At 45.1% G+C, this 27,972-nt stretch overlaps 1 protein-coding gene across 1 annotated transcript; it reads left to right on the top strand.

Annotated features, from left to right (window-relative positions):
* Window positions 1-229: 229 nt before the first annotated feature.
* On the top strand, window positions 230-27,856 carry NANS (N-acetylneuraminate synthase). Its single transcript, XM_083179892.1, has 6 exons — window positions 230-525; window positions 5,292-5,507; window positions 6,625-6,724; window positions 18,713-18,867; window positions 20,681-20,947; window positions 26,784-27,856. The coding sequence occupies exons 1-6, from the start codon at window positions 394-396 to the stop codon at window positions 26,991-26,993; spliced, it is 1,080 nt and encodes a 359-aa protein (XP_083036018.1). The 5' UTR covers window positions 230-393; the 3' UTR covers window positions 26,994-27,856.
* Window positions 27,857-27,972: the final 116 nt, after the last annotated feature.

Raw genomic sequence — 27,972 nt, 5'->3', positions numbered from 1 at the left:
TTAAATACATTATTTAAAAAATAGGCACTTGTGTAGTTTCACGGCCCCGCCTAACGCTATGCTGTCAGCTGCATAACGCTATGCTGTCAGCTGTGCAGCTGCAGCAGGAGAGGAGAGTGACCAGACCTGGAGTCCAGGACTCGCAGAGTGGCGGGGGCGTGGCTCGAGCGATGTAGGGGGTGTGTCCAGCCTAGTCGGATCAGGTGAGCGCCCTTCCTGCTTCCCTCCCCTGGCGGTGATTGGCTGTGGGTGCGGCAGTGGAGGGGGACACGTCGCTGACAGACAGTGCAGGCTGCTCCCGCTGCAGCAGGAAGACACACGATAGAAGCAGCAGGGTCTCCGTCTCTCCGCAGTGTTACCCCGCCTGTATCCCCGGCAAAGCCTGCAGTCACCATGCCTTTACAATTTGAGCTGTGTCCCGGGCGGATGGTGGGTGGCGAGCACCCGTGCTTTATCATAGCGGAGATCGGGCAGAACCACCAGGGAGATCTGGAGATTGCCAAGAAGATGATTCGCATGGCTAAGGTAACAGGACGGGGGCTGCCATGTTATGTCCCCATGTGTGTGACATGTATGCGCACCGTGCTAGGGCTGCATGCTATGCACCACTGTGTATTGTTACCCTGCACTGGCTGATGCTAAACTCTGGGTGGCTGCATGTAGTAGTCTTGTCATCTGGAGCTGGGTAACCCCTCGCTCCCCCTCCCCTTCCAGTCTCTGTATGATAGTGACTGGACCTGGCATCTCCGTTTTGCATACTAGCCATGGTGATCTATGTGCCAGCACACTGCCACCTCTCCTTTATGCCATTTTGTGTTGAGAAAAAAAATCACGCCTCTCCCTATTCTCTCATCTACAAGGTGGCAAATTAGGATGTATTTTTCTATAGTGTGGGTGTAAGGGGGGTGGGAGTGGGTTTGAAGAGCTTGCTGCTACTGTAATGGGTGGTGTAGTAGTTTCAGGCTGCTTCTAATTGCCTGAACATGACAAGGTACAGCTGTGTGTGTGTGTGTGTGTGTGTGTGTGTGTGTATATATTTTATATATATATATATATTTGCGATCAGTGTCCAGTTAATTTTGTGTATATATATATATATATATATATATATATATATATATATATATATATATATATATATATATACACAAAATTAACTGGACACTGATCGCAAATAGATTTTATTGACGTCAGCACTTTTGTAGATTTACCACATGCAGTGATTACTGCAGACCCTTTTCTTGGCAAACTGTCCACAAGTTGCCATTCTGCCTTAAGTACATTGACACATTGTGACAGTGTAGACTCGGGTTAAGTTGGCCTAGAATGCAATCGACAATCCAATTCTCCCAGAGGTTCTCGGTGGGGTAAAGATCCATCCAGATTGTAAAATATTGTGTATGTTGGGTCACCCTGGAAACATGACGGGTGGCATTGTCGTCTAAAACATTAGTCATTTACATAGTTACCACTATTGTCACAATATGTCCAACTGATCTAAATAGTGTAAATATGTTTTGTCACTCTATAACACTCACCATTATAGCTCCACTCTCCAGTATGTGTGCTTTCAAGGCCCCCATACACTATGTGGTTTGGGCCCGATTTCACCTGATTCCGGTGCAGCGGACTCTGAATCCGGCCCAAATAGCATATGTCTGACGGGCGCACATCGGATCGGACCCAGAGATCATATGCACTGCATGTATGGTCTCCAGGTCAGACCCCCTCCCGGACGGCTCCAGGGGAATTGGATGCAGGAAATGAACTCCATGCTGCAAAATTTAAGGGCCACTACTCTGCTTATTCTTCTCAACCTCTTTGCTGCTATTGACAATATAATTGGAATACCCTCTCCTTTTGTAAATCCTTTACTCCACTCCCTTGATCTGTGTGATACTGCCCTCTTCTGGCTGTATTCTTACCTGTTTGACCATTCGTTTCCTAGCAAATTTGCAGCCTTGCTAGTCCACCAGACGCCGCCCTACAAATGCCGATAGGCATGCCACGTTCATACGCAGGGGCTGCAAATGGATGTTTAACGTTAACATCCATTTGCAGGTTGTGGGGGAACACCCACTTCTAAAGTTACTGTGAGATAACCTTAAGGTCCCCATACACTGGCCAGTCGGGCCAGTTTGTCCAGAACCCCCCAGCAGATCCCCAGGAGGCTCACCTGCGATCTAGCACTTGATTTGACATTTTTACATGCACTAAATCGCATGCGATTTATTGCATGTAGTTCTCCTGGGGAGCTGCTGCGGGGGTGGCTGGGAGCTTGTAGTGCTGGGCAGCGGGGTCCGTCCAAGTGGCAGAGGCTGGAGCTTGTAGCGGCAGTTTAGTGTAGGTGGCAGCCAATCAACGGCCGGCCAGTCATTTCAAAATATTCAGCAGCTGCATTCCGCCACCCGGCAAAATGCTGCTACAAGCTCCAGCCGCCACTTGGATGGACCACGCTGCCCACCACTACTTTGAGCTGCCCACCCCGAGCCACCACCACCAGCTGGCCTGACCCCGCTGCCCAGGAAGGAGGTCCCAGGTCGGTTGGTCGGACGGCCAGCAAATTCGACCACCTGCTCGAGGTCCGATGTGCATGGGACCTGAGCGGACATCAAACTGAGCCAATTTGGCCCGATTTCATGGCCTGATTCGTCACAATCACCCAAAATTGGCTCTGTGTATGGGCACCATTAGATATGCGTGGGCATTCAGAAGGAAGTGGGCAAGCAGCTGACATCTGGTGAGGCCCTCCCCCGGGGCACATGCCACCAGGCAATTTCCATGGGAATGCCCATGAAACTCTGGGAGTTCCCATGTTCGCGACTATCCTCCCTGGCCTCAGCCTTGGGTGCGTGCACCTAGCGAACAGGCATATGCACATGCACATAAATGAGTTAGACGCGTAAAGATTGTCAGCGAGCCCTAGAGCAGCAGTATCTGTAGTTAGACACCTTTGGGTGATCTTTGGACCCATGGTTATCAGGACCCATTGACCCGCTATACCACAACCCATTACAGGTTTCCCTTTTCTTTCAGAACCCAAATCAAGCTTCTCACACTCCCTGATACCCCATCACACTGACAAATATTTCCCGAATGTGCAACAACCTGGGGAAATTGTTCCGTGTGAAAGGGTCCTTACACATTATGCCAAACAGTAATGAGCCAAAATTCAAGGACGGGGACAGGGAGAGTGACAGTAGAGATAGTCAAAGGGACAGTAGAGAGTGACATCGGGGACACAGGGAAAGAGAGTGGCAGCGGGTACATAGGGAGTAGTAGTGCTGTGTAACACCCGTACCAGTTGCTGACCGTAGTAGCGCTGCATAATGCCCACCCAGTTGCTGACCGTAGTAGCGGTGCGGAACGCCAGAACCAGTTGATGACAATATAAAATTCTCACACTTTATTTACCATAAAATCTGGCTGGCTTGCAGATAATCTTCTTTCTTCCTTTCATCAGCCTTGCTTCCTTGTACCTCTCCCCCCTTCATCCAGTGTAGCTCTGTCCCATGTAGCCCCATCTCCTTCTAGTGTTCCCGTTAGGCTGTTTTAGCGGGGCGCTTCGCCCTGCCCATTTTTGAAAGGGCAAAATGCGCCCTGCCCTCTAGCAGCGCCCCGCTAAAAGAGCCTGGTGCCTGCCCCGACGGTGTGCACGGGAAAGCCCAGCGCCGCCATAGACGGCGATGCCTGGCAATTCCCCGGCAGCACAGCAACTTCGGCAGGGCCGAGCCCTTCCCCTTTAGTGACTGTGACGTCAGCGGCCCGGGACCGCCCACAACGGTGATGTCGGCGGGCCCGGTCCGCCCCCCGTGCAGTGGCGCCCTGCCCGCACAAAATCCTAGAGTGAACACTATCCTTTAAAGGCCCTGCTGCCATTGATAAAGACAAAGTGGGTTTAGGAGCCGGGAGGGACCTTAGTGCTGGCAGCACCAATGCCTGTCATTCAGTGTGACAGCCACAGAGGACAGCAGGGGATGTAGAGCAGGGAGAGTTCCTCTCCTGGCCGGCACCTCCCTGCACTGCATTCCCCCCCCCCCCTCCCAATGTTTTTTCCCCTTTTGTTGGGAGAACAGGGACTTTCTGCTGAGTGGGTGAGGGGAGACTGCTCCCCGTTGTGGGTGAGCAGGAGAGCCAGGTTCTGCGCTGCTGCCGTATAACAAATACACCTATTTACCCATTGCTTGTAATCTTATAAAATAAGGTTGTCCTGTTGTGTTATGAAACCATCTGTAATACATTTTTATGCAGACGCTTTAGAAACCTACTCGCTGAGTGGGAGTAGTATAGTCAGCAGCAAGTAATGGAATGGAGTAGAACTGAATCATGTAGGCTGAAAGAAGTCCCTCTGAGGATAGATAAGAGATTTACCTGTGTAACAAGGTCTATATTTTGTATGCTTCATTGAGCAGGACTCTTTCTATAATAAATGCAAACCACTTTTATACATTTTCCCTAGAGAAGAGTGTAGGCAGAGTAGACTTACCTCTTTGTCTGTCTATCACACTAAAGGCCCATACACACTGGGCAATTTTGAGCTGAAAGCTTTCGGCTCAAAGGCGCCCAATGTGTACGGCCTGGCGATGAGCAGTGATGCACGCTCCCGCATCATCGCCGGGAAAGTCGTTTATCTGCTGGCATTACCAGCAGATTTGTGGCGTTGGGGACAGCTCTGCATAGCGCTGCGCTATGCAAAGCCGTCCGCCCCCATTTTGGTAACACTATGGTATGAAAATCAGACCTGTCAGATCCTCCAGATCATCAATTAGGCAACTGTACACTGTGACTCGACATCACTTCCATATGTTTTACATTGTGTTTAGGCACTCGGGGTAGATTTATTAAGCCTGTAACTTCACAGGTAGGAGCTGATTGGCCGGTGATAAAAAACAGACACTGTATCACTTCACCGAGCTTAATAAATCTGCCCCTCAGTCCTATCCTCATCTGACTGCACTAGTTGTGCAATCTACGGCCAGCTTAAGCTGTGTACACACAGTGCAATAACGCTGGAAATATGGTTGCTGAGCGACCATGTTGCCAGCAGTTTGTGTGTGCTGCAACAGCAAATCGCTCAGCAATATATTGCACTGTGTGTACACAGCTTTAGAGGGATTCTAACCAATCCGCTCCTAGCTATCACGGTTGATTGGTTAGTACTTTCTCCACTTTAACTCTCACCAAGCTTTAATAAATAGCCCCCTTTGATCACCTGTTTTCTTTGGATCAAGTAAAGCTCTATTAGTAATTCCATGATATATTGCAAACAGCTATGTGTTTTATACTTGCAGGATTGTGGTGCAGATTGTGCAAAGTTCCAGAAAAGTGAGCTAGAGCACAAATTCAACAAAAAAGCCTTAGAAAGACCATACACTTCGCCACATTCTTGGGGTAAGACATATGGGGAGCACAAGCAGCACCTGGAGTTCAATCATGATCAGTATCGGGAGTTGCAGAAGTATGCGAAGGAAGTAGGAATTTACTTTACAGCCTCCGGAATGGATGAGGTAAGTCTACATCAATAATTACTATGAACATTGAACATTAAACCACTATATGCTCACAGGCTAATGTGTCATACAGGGAGGGGTAAATCTCCATTTATGTGACCTGACTTTATTCACCCTGGTGCTGCTTTTACCCTATAGACCAATTTTTTTTTTTTTTTTTATATGTAGAACTAGATGATTTTACTATAATGTAATTGACCTTTTAACATACAATATTAAGCATACCTGGAAGTTTTTTGTTAATTTTGAGGTGTCCTATTTATTTCATATAAATTGAAATGTCCAGTGTCTATGGGACTGTGGGCCAGATGTATCGAGCTTCAAAAGTTGATAAACAGCCAGCCAATCATCTCTTAACTGTCATGTTACAGGCTGGGCTTGGAAAATGACAGGTAGGAGCTGTTTGTTTATTACTCTCTACTTTATCACTTTTTGAAGCTAGATACATCTTACCCTTAACCCCTTCAGCGGGCAGTCCTGGAAAATTTCCGAGCATGCCACAAATCTACAGGTGTGTCCCAGTGGTGCCTGCAGGTGTGCACCACTGGCGCATCACCTCACCAGTGACCCCCACTAGGCCGCTCCCTCCCACCACTGTTGTGCCACACCCCCCTCACCTTCGCTCCGGTGATCGTACGACGGAGCTCCCCTGCCTCCGTCATTACTTCAGGAGAGATGGCAACAGGCTCGGGATGTTTGGCACGGCTCGGGGGACTCGGGATCGCTCGGGGGTTCAGGTGCCCAAGTCCTCCTGAGCCTGCTGCCGGTCAGTGTGCGGCTATGATCGGCAGCAGCAGGGGAGCTCTGCTGAAGACCGCTGGAGTGGAGGGGCTGTGTGTGTGTGTGTGTGTGGGGGGGGGGGGGGGTGGGTGTCACAGGATGGGAGCTCTGGGACTCATCTACCCCATCAGTGGATGTTTTTTTTGGGGACAGGAAAAACCTGTCCTATTTAGGTACTCCTGACCCAGAAAAACCCCACCACTGAAGGGGTTAATGAGTAATACACTTTATTAATTTTGCCTATAAATCTCTAGTTTGTTTTTCCAATATATATCCATGTCATTCTCATTGCAGCTGTCATAGTATACATTTTTCTTTAATGTGCCTTTCTCAGATGGCAGTCGAGTTTCTGAATGAAATCGCCGTTCCTTTCTTCAAAGTTGGATCAGGAGACACTAATAATCTGCCTTACTTAAAAAAGACCGCCCAGAAAGGTTGGTAAATATTTAAATTGACAAATATGCATAGTTAGCGCTGTTCTACTCACATCTGCAGGGCTGTTCTTTAAAATGAAGTAAAATCTTTCCCCATTATATAGGTATAGTTACTGTTTTCCTCTCCTGCTAGTCCTGTCCACACCAGTTCTCCCCACCTGGAGACAAAATAGGGATTCATAGGAGTCTTGCATGTTTGGTTGTCATGTCCGTGGTTGTTGAACCCATTGTATATAAAGGTGCTGTAAAATAGGTGACACTTTCTACTTGTGCTGTCATGTCCTTGTTCTTTATTGTTTTTAAGCAACCAAAATGAAGATTTCTAATAAAAATTAAATAATAATAATTGCAATACACATTTTGGCTCAATGATTTAGTTCTGCATTTTCTCTCCCTTCTGGTATCTCCTAGGGCACCCATCAGGGAATGCTTTCTTTTTTTATAACCATAAATTTTTATTAGGCATAAACCAAATTTTACAGTACAGGGTTTTGGAAACACAGTAAGTATAGTTACAAACGTTTGTTTGACAGTACATTATGCTTGATGTTATTCTGAAAAGTTTTACATGTAAGATCAGAACATTTTTGCATTAGCCTGTGGCTGAGTTCATGTCCTTGGTCTTGAGTTAAATGTAGTATCTGTGTTTCACTTTTGAATTTGGCCTGAAAGTTTTCAAAGTTAACAAATAAACATTTCTCAAACAACTTTAATCTTGACGCATCCTTTCTATTCTTTAGTCTCTTGTTTTGCTTTAGTGTGTGAGCTGAGTTGTTGTATTAAGATATACTCTATCTATACCCAGCCGGGTGTCTCACATTTAGATATACTGCGTCAATCTTAATAAAGAAACATGGTTATGCAATATACATTAAAGACAGAAAATGGAAAGGGGTACTAGATCTAGTATAAGAACTAGATGTTGAAGTGATAGTGAGAGGTTTGAGGGGGGGAGGGGGAAGAGAAGAAATGGGAGGGAGGAGAAGAAAGAAAGGGAGGGGGTGGATGGGATTTGCGCTGGTTCTCCGGGGTCCCAACTGTTCTTGTCATAGTTTATCCGTATTTTATTAACACTTCAATTCTTCAGGTTCGGAGTGGTTCATGATTCCTCTGACACATTGTGTCTCATCAAGTTTTGAATATATAGTGTTATGGTAGGCATATGCGTAGTTGTCGTACTGTGTCTGGAGGAAGTGATATTATGTAGTTTTCCCATATGTTGAGAAACTGTTTGTAAGATTTGTGGTTTTGTGTGTGAGTTCCCAGCCATGTCATTTTAAAAAAGAAGAAGAATTTGTCTTCAAAGATTTTCATCGAAGGCGGGAGAGGGGATATCCATTGTTGTAAAATAGATTTTCTAGCCACGCCCGCCACTATGGAGAGGATTTTTTTCTCCTCTTGGTTGCTATGTATGGATGATTTTGTTGTTCCTAGGATCGCCCATTCTGGTGAAATAGTATATTTTATTTTCATAGTCTGGTTAATAAAGTCATTGACTTGATTCCAGAAAGTTTGTATTTTGGGGCATTCCCAGAAGCAATGTAGTAGGTTCGCGTGGGGTTGGGTGCATTTACTACAAGAAGAAGAGGATATGATTCCAATCTGAGATGCCCTTGATGGTGAAATGTAGCTTCGGTAATATATTTTGTATGTCATTTCTTTGTACGATGTGTTAGGCATGTTGTGCAGCGATTGCTTTAGTGAGTCTAATATATCCGTGTAGGTTAGGTGTGGGAAAATTTCGATCCACTTATGGATACCCGTGGCAAAGTTACGTGAAAATATAGGTGTGCGGATGGCAGAATAGAAAAGGGATATCAGTTTAGGTGTCTGGGTAGGTAGTAGGAAGCACGCATCTAAAGGATTGGAAAGGTCTCTGTTTGTTAAGTCTTTGAGGACTGCTTGGGTGTAGTGTTGTGCTTGATATAGTGCTAATGTGTGTGTTGTAGTGTATGTAAATTTATTCGTGATTTGGGAGATCGTTAGGGGTTTGTGTGTGTCATTATTGATGAATTGTCTTATGGATGATAGACCTAGGTTTGACCATGTTCGAAATGGAAAGTTAGAATTCCCTTCTTGGAATGATGGGTTACCCACTAATGGTAGAAAGGATGATTTTTTTGGGTTTAGGTTCCAAGATTTGCGTATTTTAAACCATATCGCTCTAGTAGACATCAAAATCGGATTGTCTTGTATTAGAGGAGGTATATCTTTTTTATCCATGTGCAGTAGGGCTATGAGGTGTACATTTGGGATTAACTGTTGTTCTAGTTTGGAGTTTGCATAGCTATTGGTGGAATTTACCCAGTCCTTAATATATCTGCAAATTGCCGCTTGGTTATATAGTGCCAAGTGTGGAAAATTTATGCCTCCCTCTTTTTTGCTTTTTTGGAGTACTTTTAGGCTCAGTTTGGGTTTTTTGCCTGACCATATAAACCTGCGGAAAGCACTGTTAAGTTGGGTTTCATCTTTGCTGGTCAGTATGACCGGAAGCAGTTGGAGGGGGTAAAGCAACTTTGGGAACGAGATCATTTTTATGAGTTGGGCTCGTCCTAAGAAGGATAATTGTAGGTCTTGCCATTGGCGTAGTTCAGTAACAACTTTCTCTATTATTGCAGATATATTAAGTCTATATAGTAATGTCAGATTTTTGGGAAGTTGTATTCCCAAGTAGGGGATGCTGGTGTTTGCCCATGTTAGGTTGAATGAGCGTGCCCAAGGAGGGCATGTTTGATTTGATAGGGATAGGGCTGTTGATTTTTGGACATTTATACTGAATCCTGATATAGTGCCGAATTGTTCTATTTTTGAAAGTACTGTCTGTAGACTTGTCTCGGGGTTTCCAAAGAATAGCAAGAGGTCGTCTGCAAATGCTAGGATTTTGAGTGATCTGCTCCCAATGCTTATTCCTTGGAAAGAAGCCATATTATCTAATAGACGTAGTAGGGGGTCTAGGGATAGATTAAACAAAAGGGGGGATAGAGGGCATCCTTGACGGGTTCCTCTGTACAATTTAACTGGTTCTCCTATTAAATCGTTTACTATTAGCTTTGTAGATGGGTTAGTGTAAAATAGTCGTATTGTGTTAACAAATCGTGTGCCAAATTGTCTATGTTCAAGTATTCCATATAAATGTTCCCAGGTAATTTTATCAAATGCCTTTTCTGCGTCAAGGCTTAATAATATGTTATGTTTTTGATTATTTGCTGTTGCAGAGGCTATGGCTGTTATCGCAGATCTGACTCCCTGGACAGAGTGTCTCCCCTGAGTGAATCCTAATTGGTGGTGTGTAAGTAGTGATGGCATTAGGGATTGGAGTCGTGTGGCCATTATTTTTGCCAGTAGTTTAAAGTCCTGATTGAGCAGGGTTATAGGGCGGTATGAGTCTACTTTTTCTGCATCTTTTTTGGGTTTAGGGAGTAAAATGGTGTGTGCCTCATTGAACTCCGGATAATTTGGGTTCTCTCCCTGAAGAAGCCGGAACAACCCCAGTAGGTTTGGTAAGATGTCTTGTTCTAAAATTTTATAGTATTCCCCGCTGAACCCATCAGGTCCCGGAGATTTGTTTAGTTTTGAAATTTTTATTGCTGAACTTATTTCTTCTGCTGATATGTCAGCTTCTAATATTTTTGCTTGTTCCGTTGTGAGTTTAGGGAGTCTAGCTTCCTCATAGAGAGCACTTGCCGGGGTCAAGGGGGGCTGTGGTGGGGAATATAGGTTTGAAAAGAATGTGTGAAATTGTTTAGCTATGTCTGTGTGGGTGGTGATATAGCCTGATTGATGTTTTAAGCGTGTGACGTATCTCTTTCTTTGCTGCTGGCGGACCATATATGCTAGCAATTTCCCGGATTTGCCCCCCCATTGAAAATATTTTTGTTTGCTATAATCTACTTTTAATTGGGCTTCGTGGTTTAGGAATGACTCCATAAGGTCCTTATGTCGTGTATATTCTGTTTTGTTGTCCTCTGTTGGTCTGTCTATGTAGTTGCGGTATGCTTGGTTTAGGTTTGTGGAGAGATTGTGGATTTTGTTTCTCCTTTCCTTTCTTCTACGGGATATATATGCAATGATATGCCCCCTCATAACCGCCTTGGAAGCAGACCAAAAGAGGACTGGGTTTGATTTATGACAATCGTTTGTTTCTGAGTATTCTCTCCATTTTGTTTCAAGGTATTTACGAAAATCTTCCTGTTTATATAGGTAGGACGGGAACTTCCAGGTGAGGTTAGAGTTTATAGGGGATTGGAACTGTACATTTAAGTGGATAGGGGCATGGTCTGAGATCAATATATTTTCAATATTTGCCTCTGTGATTCTCCGTTGGAGAGAGTCTTGTATTAAGATATGGTCTATTCTTGTAAATATTTGGTGAACGTGGGAAAAATATGTATATTCTTTGTCATTATGGTGTAGTGTTCTCCATGGATCTATTAAGTTGTGTGAAGACATTAGTATGGTTAAGCCGTCTCTTTTCCTGGATGTTCGTTGTGGGAGCGGTGGAGCCCTATCTAATGTTGAGTCATATAGAAGATTGTAGTCCCCGCCTACTATAAGGTTGTGGGTGTCTTTTGATAGTAATAAGTTGGATATTTTGTTGTAAAAGGGCATGTTTGGGGAGTTAGGTGCATAAATGTTCATGATTGTGAATATTTCACCATGAATTTTTAAGGACAATATTATGTATCGCCCCTCTGGGTCAATGTCTGTGTGTAGCATCTCGTATTGCAGACGCTTGTGCAGTATTATTGCAACTCCTCTCTTTTTGCTGGTATAGGGTGCCGCAATGCAGTCCCCTATCCATGGTCCCACCAATTTAGCAAAGGGTCCCGCAATCCAGTGAGTTTCTTGTAATAAAATAATGTCTGCACTAAGAGATTTTAGGTGTGCTCCTACCTTTTTGCGTTTAATAGCTGTGTTTAACCCTGCTACATTCCATGATAAAACACGGAAGTCTCGTCTAGTTTGAGTTGTGTTAGAGTGAGGTGTTGTTTGTGACATATTATCCGATACCTGATTTAGGGTGTTGTTTTGATGAGTCTGGTGTGTATGTTGGGGAAGACCTCCGGTCCCAGCTAGCCGGACGTCTCTGTTCCTTCTTCATGTTGTTCTGCCCCGGAGGCCCAGCGCCAAGATTGGAAAGGTAGAAAGAGTGGAAAAGAGAGTAGGATAAGGGAGACAAATTGAACATATAAACTGTTAACCAAAGTGAATACATAAGTCACTTATTGCATTAAACATAGTTAACCAACCAATTATTCCTAGCTAACATAATCCAACGGGGGAGAAGGCCGAATGTAGGCCCCACTCCCCCATCGGATCCAACACCTAGAATTGAAATTTTCATGCCTGTCTTCCAACCTCTCAGCCGTTTGGAGGAATTTGGAGGTGCTCTCTCGCCTCCTGAGGAGTATTAAATGTCAGGTTCTTTCCATCTGAAAGCACTCTCAGCCTGGCTGGGTATTGTAGAGTGAATTTGTATTTATTCTCATAAAGGAATTTGCATATTGGGCTGAATTCTCTTCTTTTGTTGGATACTGCTGCGGAAAAATCTTGGAATATCAATATTGGAAAGTCTCTGAGCCTTAGTGAGGGGGTTTTCCTGTAGAGGCGAAGAACATTCTCTTTATCTCTGAAATCTAAAAATTTTGCTATAACCTGCCTAGGCTTTGATGCGTTTGTCGCCCTTTCGGGGCCTATACGGTGTGCTCGCTCTATTTGTATGGACCCATTGGGTGTAGGCACTTTGAGAGCATTTACCAGGTCAACACTCAGTAGGTCTTGTAGGTCCCCCCCTTTGATTGATTCGGGAATTCCTACAAATCTTAGGTTACACCTCCTATTACGGTTCTCCAATTCGTCAATTTTTAGAGCCATTTCTTCCAAGGCTGTCGATATAGGGTCTGTCGCGTTTTGGATGGACATCACAGAATCTTCTAGCTCGCTTGTTCTGGATTCCAAGTCATCTATTCTTTTGGTGTTTTTGTCAATCTTAGTGACTATTGTGTCCAGGGATGTCTGGATAGAATCCAGTTTTGCATCCATGGATGCCTGTATGGTGTCCAATTTCTTGTCTAGCTGTTGGAAAAACGGCATCTCTGGGGAAGGAGTGTCAGCTTGTGGTGACGGGGATTTTGGTTGTGTGGAGGGGGATTTTGAAACCTCTGAGGTGGCAGAGTGCTGAGCCAGTGGGTTTTTAAGTTGTGGTTTAGGGCCTGGTTTATTTTGTTTAACCATATTTTGAATAAATTTGTCCATATCCTGTAGGGCAATTTTTTTGCAGAGTTGCCTAGTAACAGGCTAGTGTTTTACCCCTCCAGATTCAGAGCTTTTAACATATGACACATGTCGGCAGGCATGATGATCAGCGGAACAATGGTCGGCAGGTTAGGGCGAGGGTTACATGTGGCTGTATAAGAGTCTATCTTTCAACATATAGTAAGACTGAGTAGGTGGAGATTGTGGATCAGCCTACAACATTCACTGAGGTTAGATGAATTTGTGTGTTCTTGTGAGACTGTCTCAGTTTTATACACTTTGAATCCGTTAAACTGTGCAGGTTTGGATGGCTGTAGTATATCTGTAGGGTTAGGGCTCCTACTCCATCACAGATAACGGGTATTGGGATAGAGATATTTGTTATTTTAGGGGGTTTAATAAATCAGATATATTGCCAGTTATGGGTATATTTTGCTATGGTTTACAGGGACCCTCAGTTGGGCCTATCTTGGTTGCCTGTTGATGTCTCGGTTCAGTTTATATTACAAGGCAACAAGGTGAAGAATGTCAGTGGGCAGGTAGCATTGGGTTTTCCAATAGCTTCAGGCTTCTTTAAGAGTAGTTATGACATCAGATTGATATCTGGTTGGATATTCTGTGCTGTCTCTGTCTCTTTCAGTCTCAGGAGTGGTGTATTAAGTAGACAGTTCGCCTTGGGAGGGCTGTGGTCGTGGTGGTAGGGGGAATATGGAGCTGTGGGAGGGCGTTTGGATGTCAGGGCAGTTTATGCATCAAGCAGGTTTCTGGAGGGGGAAGATGCTTATTGCCTGGGTTCTCTTGTGGCTCACTCAACAGTTCCTTAGGGCCAGGCCTCCTCACCAACTCCCTCTGTGCGGTTCTGGCAACCTCTCCCCGCACTGTGGCGTCTCTGTCCCTGACCTCTGAAGGGGGTCTGTGTCACTTGACAATTTTGGGGAGCCGCAGTACTTACGGGGTCCCGGGCACTGTTTCTCTGCTGCGTGGTTGGCGGGGCGGTTGCTGTATCCCGAGCGGCAGCGGCGGGGATGGTCAGGACGGGTGCCGTCTGCTCTCCGCAGCCTCGTGCGGCGGCACCAGCAGGCAGGATGAGGCCTCTGACGTCAGGGACCGCGCGTGTGTGATCGCGCGGCCCGATTCTCCGTGGGAGCGCTACGGACTCCGTCGGCGGTTGTGCCTCCCCAGGGATTCCGGCGACTTTTCGCTGTGACTGCAGGGAGGTAAGGAGGGGGGAGGATTTGCCTCGGGAAACGGGTGTTTCTGCCGGCACCGACGGCAATGGCGTCTCTGACTTCTTCTGTGTGGGGGCCTCAAAGCTTGCAGGCCAGGCTCCGGTGGATGTGCAGCTCTTATCCCATCAATAGACACCTCGTTGGAAAGATCTGGGTGTCCTCTTTCCAATGGTGTTTGATTTTCCCTTGTTTAAGGGGGACGAAAGGCAGATGGAGGAGGATATTGGATAAGGGAGCTGGAGAGTAATCTAAAATGCGGCCATCGCGATGCTCCGCCCACCGGAAGCCAGGGAATGCTTTCTACTAATTGCTTTTTCTCACATTAAGCTTTTGTGGGCGGCATTCTGGGACCGTAGTTCACAGCATGATGCCATGGCGTCTGTCCCAGCCAGGATTATCTGTGTGCAGTCTGTATGTTCTCCTTGTTGCTAGTGTGGGCTAATGTTTGTGTAGTACAAAATCTAGACTGCTAACTCCTGTGACTCAACAATTAACCTTTTGCAATTCAAACAGTCTGTATAACATGTTTAAATTAATAGTCTTTTTTTTATTTATTTATTTTTTATTCAAAAGTGGTCTACAGTGAATGTTGAACGATGTTAATGCTCTTATTTTGATGTGGCTCACCATTGGATTTGCTACTTGCGGATGGGTTGTTGAGCCTGACTAGACATTGGACTTGAAAGGGTTAATTTAATATTTTAAAAAAATACATATACATTTTTGTGATTATCAAATTAGGTCTGGAGCTATTTAAACCTAATTCAGTATAATTTTTAAAAGATGCACATGTGTAAATAGTTTTTATAATATAGGTTTTAGAAAAACTAATGTTACTCCTCACCTCTGGGGGGGGGGGGGGGGCTGGATCTAAGCGTTGTGCGTGCCCGCAGCCACCTGATAGCATCCAACTGAGCAGTACAAGTTTTGCTCCACTCTGGAGCGTTTTGATGGGCTGGTAATTAGTGTGAAATATAGGTTACTCGTGGGCAGCAATATCGTTGGCTACAACTTTAGGTTTTCTGTATGCTGTCTAGATCATGTTGTCCCCTATGAAGCAGTTGAAAATATATTTAATTTTTACAATTTTTTTTATTTATTTTTATTTTTTTTACACATCAGCCACCGGGGGGCGGGGACCGGCTCATTAAATATTCACTGCACACTGGTTCCGCTCATTGCATATGCACATCCGGGACCAGTGCAGCGGCTCCCTACCCATCTCCCTGCCTGTCGCCGTCCCCCGGCTTAAAAATCGCCGTCAGGGGCAGCGAGCCCCTGCGGCGTTGAATAGGATGAGAGGGAGGGCTGGCAGCGAATGCTCCAGCTCTCTGGAACCCTGCGAATGTGCAGCAAATCCTAAACAGGATTCTCTGCACATCGCGATCAGCATAACTGAGTACTGGCCATTGACTTTAGTAATCCGAACTTGGCTCTTTTGTTCAGGTTCAGCAGAGCTGCCATTTGGCCATGGACACCCTTGTAACTGTAATTATGATTGTTGCTTTATTACTACCTCATGTGGGAAGTTGTTTCCCCACCATTACAGTAGAAATCTCTTCAGTTGTTACTAGAAAAAAGGGTTTTATTTGCCTTAAGGGCAATACAAGCTGTGTCTGATATTATTACTTATGAACAACTTCTCAGCGCTGTATTGTTCTTATTGTCACATTACATCATCAATATTTATACCCACACATATTGTTTTTTTTTTTTTTTATTCAATTACAAGGATTTTAAATGTAGAATGTCTGGTTTTCATAACCCCCCCCCACACACACACACACAATCTCCAGTAAGCAATACTGAAACATTTTCATGTAAATAAAGGCCCATACACACATTGCGATTTTGGCTTATTTTCTAAGCAAGCCACAGCGACAGTCCTGCACATCGCCATTGGCTGACTAGATTTTGACTGTACAGGCAAAATCTAGTCAAATAGCCAGTGTTCTCACCGATAGCTCAGCACACATTGCTACGGCATCACATGTATGTCAGCGATGTGCGTAAGCACAGGTCGCTCAGCTACACATCACTCAGCATGGGGCTCCTGTTGCTCTGTTGTATGGGCCTTTATGGTACCCCTGATGCTGCTGGTGCCAGGCTTGTGCAGTAGTAGAGAGTAATCCAACTGGTCCCCTCCACAACTTCAGTGGCAGGCATTTTAGGGTCTGTGTCTCCCACCCAATTTCAGTCATGGAATGCTCTTAAGTGGGATTTAGCACTTTTAGGTATGTGTTGAGAGCAGATCCTACACTTGAGGTGTATGCAAATGGTATCCGCATGCAGCAACGTCAAAAATACGAAAATGCTGCAGCCAGCTGGATTTGCGAGTTCTAATGGTTGCCTTCACAGACTCTGGCATCGGTCACAGATCACTCTATGGGCAGTATTTAATGCTCCCGATTCACCGGTTGTTGTTTTTTTCCGGCGAATTAGGGCTGTTTTCACTCCTTGCTGTGAATCCTTTTCACTGAAAATCTGATTCACCCTATTCAATGTCGGCCAGTTCTCCGTTTCATGCTCGCTGAAATTCGCTGGTGTATTTCAATGGGGTTTTCGCAGAGAGTTTATTCAATGCTAGGATGGAGAACTGCTTTCATCATGATTTTCGCCATGATTCACCATTTTGCATTCGACATCTTTTTAGGGTGAACTGGAAAGTGATCTTTTTAAAATATTTTTTTTTGGTGTAAAAAAAATCAGTAATTTTTATTCTGTGAAGGGGCATGCTATTTTTATTCATGTGCTTGCAGCACATGAATGAATATTACATTTTTAATTACACATTCGCCAGCAGGGGGCGGGGAGCCACTCATTAAATATTCACTGCACACTGGTCCCGCTCATTACATATGCACGAGCGGGAGCAGTGCAGCGGCTCCCTACCCGCATCCCCTGCCAGCTCTCCCCGGGAGCCCTCCTTCTCCCCCACACATTCTAGGGTAGGCAGGGAGGCTTCCATCTCCCTGCCTGCCGCCGTCCTTTGGCTCGGTTAAAAATCACCGTCAGGGACAGCGAGCCCCTGAGGTGTTGAATATGGTGAGAGGGAGGGAGGGCAGCAAATGATCCAGCCCCCCAGAACCCTGCAAATGTGCAGTGAATCCTAAACAGGATTCTCTGCACATAGCGATATTTCACATTGAATACCTGCCTATTAGTGAACGTCTAAATAGCCCTATAGTCGCAGAGCATGGAAGTAAGAAGCCGGAGACATTGCAGCTTTTCTTTGTCTCCAAGGTGTCTTTCTTCCAGTCTTTGAACTTCAGTGCTTCTCTGAGCTGATGAAACTTTGTGACATTGCAGATTTGTTGCTGCATTGCAAGAACTTTTCATATGTGTTCTGATCATCTTTATTAAATGCCTGATATATATTTGTTCTTTTGTTTTAAATCCAGCAATAATTTTTGGTACTCTTTACCTAGATGGGCGCCCGCGATTGAAATCGCGGGCGTCGGGGGTAAAAATCGCGGGTAAATCGCGGGTACATAAAAATCTGCTACCCGCGATGACCGCGATTTTCCCATAGGGAACAATGTTAAAAAGGCTGATTGAGCGCGATTTTCATGTAAAATGCCTCAATGCCCGCGATTTGGCCATAGGAATCAATGTTAAATGGGCCACAGAGCCCAAATAGGCACAATTAACCCTTAAAATGTCCCCCCAAATTTTTAACGCCACCCCACGATCCACGCCAACCCGAAGCGTGGCGAGCGCAGCGGTACGCGTCCTCCGACCTTTTCATGCCCTACTATCCACTAGGGCGTGGAGTGAGAATAGAATAGTGTGGCGAGCGCAGCGAGCCACCGAGCCCGAAGCGTGGCGAGCGCAGCCACCGACACCTGTGAAGCCCGCGAGGGGACGCGTATAACTGTGAAGGTATCCGCGTCCCCTCGCGGGGCTCGCCACGCTTCGGGCTCGGTGGCTCGCTGCGTTAGCCACACTATTCTATTCTCACTCCACGCCCTAGTGGATAGTAGGGCATGAAAAGGTCGGAGGACGCGTACCGCCGCCCCTCGCGGGCTCGCTGCGCTCGCCACGCTTCGGGTTGGCATGGATCGTGGGGTGGCGTTAAAAATTTGGGGGGACATTTTAAGGGTTAATTGTGCCTATTTGGGCTCTGTGGCCCATTTAACATTGATTCCTATGGCCAAATCGGGTCCATTGAGGCATTGAACAGTAAAATCGTGTCCATCGGGCCTTTTAACATTGATTCCTATGGCAAATTGGGAGCATCGCGTCGCGGGCATCGCGGGTACATTTATGGCCAGCCGCGACGCGACCGACGCGATTTCCATGTTTAACATGGGTTTCAATGGGAAATCGCGGGCATCGCGTCGGTCGCGTCGCGGGCAGACATAAATGTACCCGCGATCACCACGACGGGCGCCCATCTAAGTAAAGAGTACCTAATTTTTAAAGGGTTGGCTGTTTCATACAAATTTCCTCCTGATAATCGTATTGTATAACAACTTAGATTTTAATATTATTATTTTTTTAGGTCGACCAATGGTAATTTCAAGTGGTATGCAGTCCATGGATACAATGCGTCGGGTTTATGAGCTTGTAAAACCAATCAATCCAAACTTCTGTATTCTCCAGTGTACTAGTGCTTATCCCCTTCCTCCAGAAGATGTCAATCTGCGTATAATACAGGTGTGTGCACAGTGATCAGAAAATGATCTGTACAGCCATTGTAAGTAGTAATGTATGAAGGGTTTTATCATGGCCCAGGTGGGAGACGGCATTAGGACACAAGGGTAGTGGATAAGTGGAATAGCCTCCCATCAGAGGTGTTAGACTTTAAGGGGTTATTCAATCTTTGTCGTGCACCCGCAGCCATCTCCCGACGGGGGAGATGGCTGCGGGGCCCTATTCAATGCTGTCTTCCCCGACATCATTGAACAGGGGTTTTGCGCAGAACGAGCCCGACATCACAAGCTGTCGGGCTCGTTCTGCCGAGAAAAGCCGGAAATAGGCGAGCTCCCGGCCAGAGCTAGTCTATTTCCATCCTCAACTCGCGGCCACGCCCCTTTCTCGCTGCTCAGCGGCCGGGACATTGAATCCCGACTGCCGAGCTTCAGGCGAGCAAAACGAGAACGGGACAGGGGCACGGCTGTCGAGCTTGCTCGACAGCCGTGCCCCTGACATTGAATACCCCCCTAAGACAGTAGAGCAATTTAAACATGCATGGGATAGACATAAGGCTATCCTTACTAAAATATAAGGATGAAATAGGAATTGTGGTAACAATATGGTTTAAAATGAAGTAGATTTAGATGGGCCAAGTGGATCTCATCTGCCTGGATTGATATAAGGGCAGGGCTGGCAGAAGCATTGTTGGTGCCTTTTATCCCAATCAAAGATGGTGCTCTCCACCTCCATTGCTTCTTAAGCCCGTTACACATTAGAGGACCCACAGCACCGCCAATATTTTTCAGTAACATTACCCTTGGGCCCTCATGCAAGTCGTTGGCTACGTACAGATGGGGATTGTCCCATCTTTGCAGGGCTGGCGTTTCTAACACCAGCCCCGCCATGGGGCACGATCGCTCCCCCTGGCAACGGAGCCTGCCTCCGGTCCCCGCCCCCTTAACCCTGCCCGTCTCCCTGAAGCAGGGACACGCAGCGTCCCCGCCGAGAGACTGGGACACGCGTGCGTGTGAGATGCACACGCGTCCCAGTTCAGTGTAGCCCCTGTCTGCTGGCGCTCGCCAGCGGGGAGAGTATGGCGAGCCCCGGCCAAGGATGGTAGGGGCTACATCTGTAGCCAAAATTTACCTGCATGCACAGATGATGGGGTTGGGTTGTTAATAATGCGTGGGAGGGTGCATTTTTGTTTTTAAAAGATATTGCTCTGAAGGACCCTTCTGAGTGCTCTTTTAAAATCTTGTGTGGTGTTTATGGGACTTCACTGGAGCCAGTAGTTACCTCATGTGTCTGGAATCCTAGCAGCTCTCCCATCTCATAAGTGACATGGATGGGCAGCAGGTAAGGAGCTGCCATTAGCTTCTCCTCTGTCAGTGGTCGTCCCTTCCAGTGAGAGTACTGAACGTCATATTGAAACCCCTGAGTGATGATCTCACACATTGAGTGTTTCAGACACACCCTAACCAGTGGCATGATCCAGCATAGGTAAACTCTACCATACACAAGCTGCTGCTGTAAGAGCAATGTTTTTCTTTTTAGCAAAGTTTACATTTTCAGAGCGACCAGACAATGAGTATTTTCGTTTAATGATTAGAATGGTTAAACCAACACAAAAAAATAACATTAATGTGGTTGCAATGTTTTTGAAAAACCAAAACCTCTAAGTGCTTAAGTGGCAGGATTGACATGTAGAATTGTTTTGTATAAATGCTGCACTTTATTTTTTTTGTATAAATGCTGAACAGTCAGAATATAGGAAATGTCTGAAACATGCCTCCAGCTTTTACCTTTTGTATTCTTGTTCATCGCTGTGTTTTAGGAATACCAAACTGCCTTTCCAGACATCCCAATTGGTTACTCTGGCCATGAGACTGGCATTGCGATCACAGTTGCTGCTGTAGCAATTGGTGCCAAAGTGGTGGAGCGTCATGTAACGCTGGATAAGACTTGGAAAGGAAGTGACCATCAGGCTTCTCTGGAACCAAGTGAACTAGCGGAGTTAGTGAGATCTATCCGACTGGTGGAAAAGGCAATGGGCTCTACAGTAAAACGCCTCTTGCCTTGTGAAATAGCTTGTCATACTAAGGTAACCTCAACATATGCAACGATCTTACACTTTTTTATTTTTTCCCCTACTAAAACCCCACATTATATACTGAGCAGTTACCCTTGAAATACATTTCTCTTGGACATGGTGCTATCTACAGTAGCTTTTATTCTGCAAGGTATGATTTAGAAGTGCTGTTGTGACAGAATATTTGTTTATCCATGTAATAAGCTTAAAAATGTAATTTCTTCGGTTTCTCCTTGAGTCACCAAGTTACAGCAAGCAGTTGCTCATTCAGATCAATATGTATATGTGGCCAGAGAGTGAGTTCTCCTAACACAAGCTCCATATGTTTTCAGATTCACTCAGCTTTATTTCATATTTATAGAACTTAACCCTTTGAGCGTCAAGTGACTTTGTCAAAATAGATGTGAAATTTGGCAAGCAAACCTATTAATTCACCATAATGGCTTGTATTGTTTACCTGGTATAAGAAATAGCTTTTTTGTAAAATTTTTGGGACTAATTTATGTAATAAATGTGAGCGACACTGCCATTTTTAGCATATATTTTGCACATCTCACAGTTATTGGCACTCAAAGGGTTAACTTACATACAGACAACGCAAAATCTGAGCCTGTGTGAACATTTGCTTATGTTCTCAATATTTTCATTTAATTGAATACCTATTACTTACAAGTCACAGTATAATTATTAGTCTTTAGAGGGCGGTATTACACTACATAATGGGCCAGATTTATCAAGCTTCAAAAAGTGATTAAAGTAGAGAGTGATAAACAACCAGCTCATTTTTCAAATCCAGTCTTTAATGTGAGTTAGGAGCTGATTGGCTGGCTGTTTATCACTGTCCATTTGATCACTTTTTGAAGTTTGACACATCTGGCCCTTTGTCTTATTTTATTAGGTAAACTATGAATTATGTCTAACTATAATTCATTATTTATAGTCCTACAGAGACTGGTGTATTATAGAGATGGGCAAAACGGATCATTAAGCTGAGCCGGGATCCGCCGGGTCTCACAATGAAATTAGACGAATGCTCACTTTAAAAAAAATAAAAAGGGAATATACATGACCAAGTAAAAACACTGATCGATGGCTGGGTGCAGAATCGCCATCGATGGTAACCATCGATGTCCATTCCTGGCAGCAGCAGCTAATCTTTCTATTACTTGTAGTCACAGCACTGAACTCAGTCTCCAGAGGTAGTACATCTCAGCTGCCACAGGTGGCAGCACTGGGATCAGGAAAATGCATTGTAAACTGAAACGGATCACCTTTTTGGGATCGGCAGCTCATTCGTTCTTGGGTGGGAACCGTTCTAAAGAACCGGTTCGTTTACGAACGACCCATCTCTATGGTGTAAGGATAAAGTAACATATCACTTCCTACTTGTAAACAATTAGTCAACATTTCTCACAACTTTTTTCACTATCCATTAAATCATAGAATATAATTGACTTTATTATCTTTTAGTCACATTCTTCAACAATGTCCTTTTTTTCTGTTGCCTGAGTAGATTTACATGAACCTAGAATATTCGTTTTCAAACATGGCCACTTCACAACAAAATGGCTGCTCTGAGTATTTCTGATTTCACAGTACAATGTGTTTTGTGCACTTTAAAAGCCACACTTCTGTTTATGTAAAAGTTGCTGAAGCCATGTGTGCTGTCTGATGCTCTCTCATGCTGTGGTAACTTGTCCCCACCCTAATTGTGCAAGCTGTAATAACCCTTTTTTTTTTTTTTTTTTTTTTAACACCTACATCCTGGAAAACTGCTGGGTCTCAGCCTGACCCTCATAAAACATGTGACAATCTTCTTTCACATGCAAAACTCTGGGTTTTCTGTGTGTGTGTGTGTGTGTGTGTGTGAAAGGGTTGTTAGTGACACCAAGGAGCCCAGGGATATACAGCTGCAAGTAGAGGCTCTCAAGGCTTCAACTATTACCCCTTTCTCAATGACCCAAAAACTAGGGATATTACAGGGGCAAGCTCTAATGACTTTTGCAGTGTTATTCCTGGGTCCAACACTGGTAACCACCAGAGTGAATGGTGCGACCTTGGGTTTTCAGCCGGGGTCTGAAAAGGGTGGATTGGGGTATTGGATCAGTTGAGACCTGATGTCCTTGCCATGGCAGACCCAGGTTCAGTGTAAACTGTGGCGATTTGGGAATTTCCTGGGTCCAAGGTGCAGTGTGAATGGGATCTGGTGAGCTGAACTGATCTGTGACATGGCATTAACCTGGTGTATTGCTGGGGCAGCTATGAGAACATTATTTACTAATCTGTAGTGCATCTGTGTGATCTTACATTACAGTATTTGCCAGTTTACTTGACTGGAAACTATTACATCCCTGACTCATTGAATGAGTGGGACTTAATTGCAAAGACGAGAAAGCTTTCTACATTTAAAGTAAGTTCCCAGAACATTTTGTAATGGGTAGAGATGGAAAACATGTGCGCTATTGATACTGGATCGTGTTCACTCTAGGAGGATTTTTTTTAGGGCAGGGTCCTGGCCACCAAGCAGGGCACATTTTTTATTAGAAACAAACAAATATATTGTACACTGCACCAGTAATACATAATATACCGCACACATAATGCCTATTACACATCCTGCTTCTACCTCTAATATGCCAGCCTTATCCACCCTCAACATTCCAACACCATCTACATGCCAGCCACCCCCCACACACACACTACACCATCAGCACCACCCCCCCCCTCACTCATTCCAGCTCCCCTCCTATGTTTTCAGCCTTCCCTTCCTTACCCACTCCACTCAGCAGCAGGCAGTGGCATAACTATAAGTTTTGCTGTTTGCCCAGCCAAAAAAGTTTGTGGTGCTCCCCACTATGTGACATGGCAACACCCTGGGCCCTTTAAGGTTACAAGGAGTGAGGTGGGCAGAGTGTAGGATGAGTTGAGGGGGACACAAGGAAGGGTGAGGAAGGTCACTGGAAGGGTTAGGGGTATCTGTCAGGTGACCATGGTAGGGAAGGGGCAGGAGGAGATGCCCATCATTTGTAACAATACTGAGAGCTCCCAGAATGGATGTAAAAACATCCCCAGTCATGTACAGCAGTATCACCACAGTGCACGGTGCACCTCCGGCGGTGGAGAAAGCCGCATTAGTCACGATTCCCAGTATGCTCCCAGCAGCAGCACCACCAGTAGTGTGCATGGCCAGTCCACAATGTGCGGGGATGCAGCCTCTCACGGCTGACTGTAGCAGGAGTGTAGCAAGTGGCCCAGTTTGTTAATACCTCTGCCAGGTAGGGTGAGCTGTCCAGCAGGTGGGGGGAGGTCAAGCTGATGGGTAGAGCTGTTTCGGCCAGGACTTTAGGATTCATACTGCCGGCGCTGCTGCATGTCATACAGTGTTAAAGGAGCAGGCTGTGGCAGTCAGCAGCCCCATAGCACAGCAGCATGGAGAGCACCCTGCAGACTGTCCCACTGGCCTCCCCCAAGCCACCGCAGGGTCTGTGACTCCATTGTTCTGCCACTGGCAGCAGGCTCCTCTCGCCGAGCTCCAGCCTGAGTCCCCTCCTCCATCTCAAGGCATCTGTCCCTGCATTACCTGCTCAGCTCCTCACCTCCATCTCATCTCACACCTCTCTGGCCGGGATAGGTGGCAGGACCAGTGCAGTGTCCTCACTGTCCTGTGTCCAGGTTGACTGGGCATCAGCACCACGTAGCTCCCCGGCATCCCTCCTCCTGAGCTGCCTGTAAGGTGGCTGTCGGCGGCTCCTCTGCACTGACTGCATAGAATTGCACAGGGGAGGGCGACACTGGGGGGCACCTGTAAGAACTGACAGCCGCTGTAAGCAGAGAGCTTAGCATGGCGGGGGCAGGGCGTATTCAGGAGTTCATAATATGGGCAGGGTATGGCACCCTGCAAAAGATCTTGGCAGGACCACTAGGCTATACAAACTGTACAAAATTAATGTTTATTCTACACTGGGGAAAAAACGAGACCATTCATATGGTAGGAGGAGCTTATAAAACACCATTAGAAATTGCAGAATTTATAGTGGGTGAAAAGCGCGCTGGGATAAAGTTATTTATATGAGTGACACCTGTAAAGTAAAATTGTTAGTAAAATGTTTACACTCTTTTTTTTTTTTTTTTTTATTTTACTTTACAGGTGTCACTCGTATAAATAACTTTGGTACTTGTGTATTATAACGGCACCCATCGCATCGCATACCATTAAGGTATGCGATGGCCCCGATTTCAGCCTTTTCCCGGGCTTAGTATACAATTTTAAAATCGCATGTCATTACAATGGCATGCGATGAGATTTCCCATTGAGTCCCATGTTAAAAGGCATCCATCCCCAGACCCGATTTTTAATTGTATACCCACCCTGATGGGTAATAAATATGTAAAATGCCCCCACATTAACGGCCCCCCACTATAAACGCCAACCCGAAGCGTGGCGAGCGCAGTGGTACGCGTCCTCCGACCTTTTCATACCCCCACTATCCACGTCGGCGTGGAGTTGATTTTATAAAGTGTGGTGAGCGCAGCGAGCCACCGAGCCCGAAGCGTGGGGAGCGGACGCGCATTACTTCACAGGTATACGCGTGCAATCGCCACACTGCGCTTGCCACACTTTATAAAATCAACTCCACGTCAATGTGGATAGTGGGGGTTTGAAAAGGTCGGAGAACGTGTACCGCTGCCCTCGCCATACTTCGGGTTGGCGTTCATAGTGGGGTGGCGTTAACAATGGGGGGGGGGGCATTTCACATACTCATGGTGGGTATACAATTAAAAATCGGGGTCTGGGGGGGCATTTAACATGGTAATAAGGCATCTGGGTGCCTGTACAATTAGAAATTGGGTAAAATCGTGTCGCATCGCATGCGATTTTTCAACGTACAATGCCCTGCGATGGAAATCGGGGGCGCCGTGATAATACACAAGTACCATAACTTTAATCCAGCGCTCTTTTCACCCACTATAACCTTTGCATTTTATGAGAACTTCTATACCATCAGCGCAGTTTATTTAACACTTAAAAATTGGAGGGGGGGGTTAAATACTCATTAGAAGAGGGTAGGTGCACAGCGCTGCTGCCTGTGCTGGTGGCCGCAGCTCCACCCACCAAGCAGCGGCTGGGAGCTGCATGTCCAGACCTTTCTTACTCCACTGCCTGAGTGCAATGATGGACATGGCGCATTTAGTAGTTTAAAAACAGGCACGGTGCCCTGCAAAGCCAGCTTAGCGGCAAACCGCCATTAGGAATGACTTGCATATTGTTTAAAGTGACATGTTCACAGCCAAATAATACTGACAGAAGTCTGAGTCTGGAAGTACTGTAATGCTGTGTGTACATGGTGCGATTAAGTATCCTTTTCGATTTGGACTATATTTATTTACAGTTTCTTATATAGCGCAGCAGATTCCGTTGCGCTTTACAATAGTAGACAGTGATAAAACAAACTGGGTAACAGACAGACTTAAAACTATATAGTCCAAATTGAATCAAGTGACACCAAATCGCAGTTAGCTGATTTAATATTGGGATTTTCCAGTTTTATATTGTTTATTTCAGATGATGGAATTAGTTCTTATGGCATTTTCTTTACAAATGTTTACTCATTGCTGCAGTTGCAGCCCTCTGTGTGGTGTCAGGCTTCCTTTTTTTTGCGGTTAAGATGAACCAAGAGACATCTGATTAATTTGATATGCCAAATTTGTTAAGTGTGGGTGTGTGTGTGTGTGTGTGTGTGTGTGTAATATAGACAGACACATTATAATATAAATTTTATATATATATATTTTTTTTTTTTTGCATTGTTGTATTTTATCACCTTTAGATGTCATTTGTGTCTTTCAGCTTGGTAAATCTGTGGTGGCAAAAACCAAGATTCCTGCGGGCACTGTGATCTCGCTCAACATGTTGACAGTGAAGGTGGCTGAACCACGTGGCTTTCCCCCTGAGGAGATTTTCGACCTTGAAGGAAAGACGGTTAAGAGAGATATAGCAGAGGATGAATCGGTCCTAGAAGAAGCCATAGAGAACTACAACACAAGAACTAAATGTTAATTGAATTGAAAGGTTGAGCACTATCTAAAAGGTGTTGTCTGGTTGCCTTTTACCTTACCAGTACGCGTTCTATGTAGAAGTCAGTTGCACAGGTTGTTGGATCCTTTTTGTAACAAACTATTCGGTGGCATGCCAGATGGTGTTGCTGTACTAGATCTGTTAAGTCTAAATGGCGGAAAGTGCTGTCCGTTGTAAGGCTGTGAAACTGCATGGCAATCACTGTTTTGTAAGCAGATTATCTCTGGAAACTAGAAAATCACAACATGTTGTGGATGATTGTTATAGTAGTTTGATTATATACATGCATAAGAAAATAATTAAAAAAAAATAAAAATCGGTGATTGCTTTGCTATGTACTTTTTATGCTTCCTAGAGAGAGAATTTGACACCCCTGGTGTTGCTGTAAGGCTCTCTGTAGCCTGTTGTTTGTGAGAGATTACAGGATCTCTCCTTCATGTGATGCTTGCAGAAAATCAATGAACATTTTAATGCATGAAATAAAGCCTAAATTACACCGTAACATTATTTGAATTCAGTCATACTTTTCCCAGCATGTTTACTGGAATCTCTTAATTTTTGCTGAGTCTTTTCATAGCATGCTTACATGTCATGCATCTGCAACCACAGTCAATGAGATATTAATATGCCTTTTTAATACCAAGAAATTTTGAATGCACAGTTTACCATCCCAGGGAGATGTCCACAATACAAGTACTATTTTCTGAATGCTCTAGGAAGACTTTACTGAATGCTATGTAACTGTTCAAACTTCACATTTTCAATTTGTTACCAGTTTCTTGCACTTTGTAAAGAGGATACATTTTCTGAATAAACCATCCTTTGTGAAAAGGAATTTGTCAAGATTTGTACTGTAGCTTTGAAATATATGTATATGTGGCATATAGCGGAACTCCAAAGGACTTGCAATAATCAGATGTAGACACGAGGTCACTTATCTCACTTTTTTTTTTTTTATTCA

The sequence above is a fragment of the Crinia signifera genome, chromosome 1 (genome assembly GCF_055691185.1).
Source record: "Crinia signifera chromosome 1, ASM5569118v1, whole genome shotgun sequence".
Taxonomy (NCBI): domain Eukaryota; kingdom Metazoa; phylum Chordata; class Amphibia; order Anura; family Myobatrachidae; genus Crinia; species Crinia signifera.
Note: the sequence above shows the minus strand (reverse complement) of the source record. Positions and strands in the feature narration are given on the sequence as shown.

Bases quoted from the DNA above. Each gene is read 5' to 3' on its own strand.
- NANS (XM_083179892.1), top strand. From the start codon at position 394: ATGCCTTTACAATTTGAGCTGTGTCCCGGGCGGATGGTGGGTGGCGAG. The intron at 6,725-18,712 runs GTTGGTAAATAT...TTATTTTTTTAG, and splicing joins AAAAAAGACCGCCCAGAAAG to GTCGACCAATGGTAATTTCA. The intron at 18,868-20,680 runs GTGTGTGCACAG...GCTGTGTTTTAG, and splicing joins TCAATCTGCGTATAATACAG to GAATACCAAACTGCCTTTCC.